Source organism: Colobus angolensis, unplaced genomic scaffold (genome assembly GCF_000951035.1).
Source record: "Colobus angolensis palliatus isolate OR3802 unplaced genomic scaffold, Cang.pa_1.0 Scaffold402, whole genome shotgun sequence".
Taxonomy (NCBI): Eukaryota; Metazoa; Chordata; class Mammalia; order Primates; family Cercopithecidae; genus Colobus; species Colobus angolensis.
Genome location: NW_012117400.1, coordinates 779,524 through 782,969, shown reverse-complemented (window position 1 = coordinate 782,969; position 3,446 = coordinate 779,524). Strand labels below are relative to the sequence as shown.

Here is a 3,446-nt window from a genome sequence, read left to right as displayed (position 1 = left end):
TATTCATGATGGTTACCTGTGGGACATGGAATTATGGGGTTATTTATTTATTTATTCATTTATTCATGATGGTTACCTGTGGGACATGGAATTATGGGGTTATTGATTGATTGATTGATTGATTGATTGTCTCGCTCTGTCGCTCAGGCTGGAGTACAGTGGCGCAATCTCGGCTCACTGCAAGCTCCGCCTCCCGGGTTCATGCCATTCTCCTGCCTCAGTCTCCTGAGTAGCTGCGACTACAGGAGCTCGCCACAGCGCCGGCTAATTTTTTTTTTGTATTTTTAGTGGAGAAGGGGTTTCACCGTGTTAGCCAGGATGGTCTCGATCTCCCGACCTCGTGATCCGCCCGCCTTGGCCTCCCAAAGTGCTGGGATTACAGGCATGAGCCACCGTGCCCGGCCAGGAGATTAACCTTCTAAATTCAATTTTTGAGTTTTTAAGATTACCCATTATTTTTGTAATCAGAAAAACAAGATAAACATGTTTCCTTACACTGTCACCTGCATCCAGGAATCCCACCATCCTAAGGACCACCTTGGCCAATGACCATGAGTGGGGATGGGAGACTGAGCAACACTAACCCAAGTCCCACAGTAGAACCCGGCCCTCCTTGTCTCCGGCCTCAGCCCAGGTGGGAAGATCCCGCACCCTCAGCAACTCCACCCTCCCCGTCCCCAAGCAAGGCCACAGCTCTAGCTAGTCACGCTCGTTACCCTTCACTAGTACCTGCGACTAACACTTCTATTTGAAGAAGACTCTGCAGATCTTTCTAGATTATGCTTAACATCAGAGTAGGAAGTAGCCAGCCATCATGGCCATATGTCCCTGTAGAACTTCCAAGCAGTTCCCTGATCCCAAAAAAGAATGAAGGCTTTGTCAACTACTGGATTCCGCAAAGGATCTCTCAGCCCACTCAGCTGCTCTAGGAAAGAAACATACTCCTTCTGGTTTGGGGAAGGGGCAAGGCCCTGAGGGAATCATCCTCAGCGTGGGCCCTCCCTTCCCCAGTTCTTATCCCCACCCCAGACCCAAAAGCCAAAACACACATGCTCAGTTCAAAAACTCAGCAGCCTGGGGACGACACATACATTCCCTACCTACTCCTGGCTTGGAGGCTGCTCAAGGAGAGAATCCTGGTTAGAAAGAGCTACCTCTTGGGGCCTTGCCAAGTATTTCAAGAACACTGAGGTACGCGGGCAGCTGGCACCTACCCTATGTGGTTGGAAGCTGTCAGGTCACACTTGGCCTGTTCAGAGGCAGTCCTGCCTGAACATATCCTATCAGGCTCTGAGACATCAGGAAGGAGAAATGCCTAATGCTGAAGCTGGTGGGTGAGGCTTTGCACATTCCCCTGAACCACAGCCCCTCACCCACTCAGTGTTTCTGCTGGGACTCGGTGGGAGGAGTGTTCCACACCTAGGCAGGCACCACAGCTCTGAGACAAAAGAGTGGTGTCCACAGCAGACCCAAGCCAATTATTTTGGAACCCGAACAGGGGAACATATCGATCACTTACCACAGCAAAACAACAAACATCTAACAGTCAGACAAGAGCTTTATTGATTCTTGTCTCCAGATGGTCACCCCACCACCTCATTGGAAAATGTCTGCCTTTCATCTTAATACCACCTGGCCTGGCCTTATCCCTGAGCTTGCTTGCCCTTGGACCAGTTTATCTTTCAAGCACCTGCTGGTGTGCACCTCAACGTCAGTTTACAGAATTACAGAGCTGGAAGGACCTGGGAAAACCTCAAGTCTAGCCCAGATGCAGAGGTCTAGGATCTCTCCCCAAGATACGCTGCCACACATTTCTATGTCCCCCTCCTACTACTACAGGGAACAGCAGGACTTCCCTTCCCAGCTAGGCTCACTGTGTGCTTAGTTGCTCAGTCCCCCATTAAAGGTCCTGCTCCAGGCAACTCTGCTGTTTAAGTGACTGGTGAGCAGCACTACTCAGACCGAGGTCACAGGCCAGTTAGCTTCCCTTGGCTTCAGTTCTAGAGTGACCTGAGGAGCAGCCTCAGAAACCTAAGGCGTCCCTTCTCCCAAGGTCCTGAAAAAAAGCAATGTAAGGTGGCCATCATAAGGCTGCACACAAACTGCTTTGGTATAAGCCCACGCCCACTGCTAGAGGGGCCTCTTTTTTTTTTGAGATGGAGTTTCGCTCTTGTTGCCCAGGCTGGAGTGCAATGGAGCAATTTAGGCTCAGTGCAAACTCTGCCTCCTGGGTTTAAGCGATTCTCCTGCCTGAGTCTCCCAAGTAGCTAGGATTACAGGCTCCCGCCACCATGCCCAGATAATTTTGTATTTTTCGTAGAGATGGGGTTTCACCATGTTGGCCAGGATGATCTTGAACTCCTCATCTCAGGTGATCCACCCACCTCAGCCTCCCAAAGTGCTGGGATTACAGGCATGAGCCACCACGCCCGGCCTAGGGGGGCTTCAAAGTGAAGAACCTACTAGAGGTCAGCAGCATGGGCAAAGGGAGCCTCTTCCTTCTCACAAGAGAAAGACACAGCATTTCATTGGTCTATCTCCCAGCAGCCAAAACTGGATGCTACACATCAAAAGCGGCAAAGGGTTTTGCAGCAGAGACCAGGGTCTAGGTCATGTAGCTGCCCTCAGCCACAGCTCACTCACCGATGACCAACAGCACAAGGATGACAATGAGAACCACAAAGAAGGTGTTGCCATAGGACACTACCAACTCCACCAGCCGGGACTTGAAAATCTTCTGCCATCTGTGAAGACGACAAAAAGGACAGGAGCTGAAGAGAAAGCACACACATGGGCGCTACGGCCCTGAGCAAAATGGAAATCCAGCTTTGCACTCTTCTCCAATGGCCGAATAGCCCACACAAAGTCAGCCTCAGTGGCTTGCAATTCTCTAATGTGATATTCATTCAAGAGTGTTGGAAAAAAGGCCAGGTGCGGTGGCTCACACCTGTAATCACAGCACTTTGGGAGATCAAGGTGGGTGGATCACTTGAGGCCAGGAGTGCAAGACCAACCTGGCCAACATGGTGAAACTCCGTCTCTACAAATAAAGTACAAAAATTAGCCAGGCGTGGTGGTGGGCGCCTGTAATCCCAGCTACTCAGGAGGCTGAAGCAGGAGAATCACTTGAACCTGGGAAGCGGAAGTTGCAGTGAGCCAAGATCGCGCCACTGCACTCAAGTCTGGGCGACAGAGCGAGACCCTGTCTCAAAAAAAAAAAAGATGCTGGTCCACGTACAGATAGAAATGTCTAGAAAACTAATCTTTTTTTTATTTTGAGACAGTCCCGCTCTGTCACCCAGGCTGGAGTGCAGTGGCATGATCTCGGTTCACTGCAAGCTTCGCCTCCTGGGTTCAGGCCATTCTCCTGCCTCAGCCTCCCAAGTAGCTGGGACTACAGGCGCCCACCACCACGCCCAGCTAATTTTTTGTATTTTTTTAGTAGA

General features: G+C 50.6%; 1 protein-coding gene across 2 annotated transcripts in view; it reads right to left on the bottom strand.

The window, feature by feature from the left end:
• The window catches only part of BCAP31 (B-cell receptor-associated protein 31), a 43,923-nt gene that overhangs the window by 21,356 nt on the left and 19,121 nt on the right, over positions 1-3,446 (bottom strand). For both annotated transcript variants that reach the window (XM_011955861.1, XM_011955860.1), the window contains exon 3: positions 2,644-2,744. In XM_011955861.1, coding sequence (XP_011811251.1) covers positions 2,644-2,744 — 101 coding nt within the window. The remainder of the gene's footprint in view (positions 1-2,643; positions 2,745-3,446) is intronic.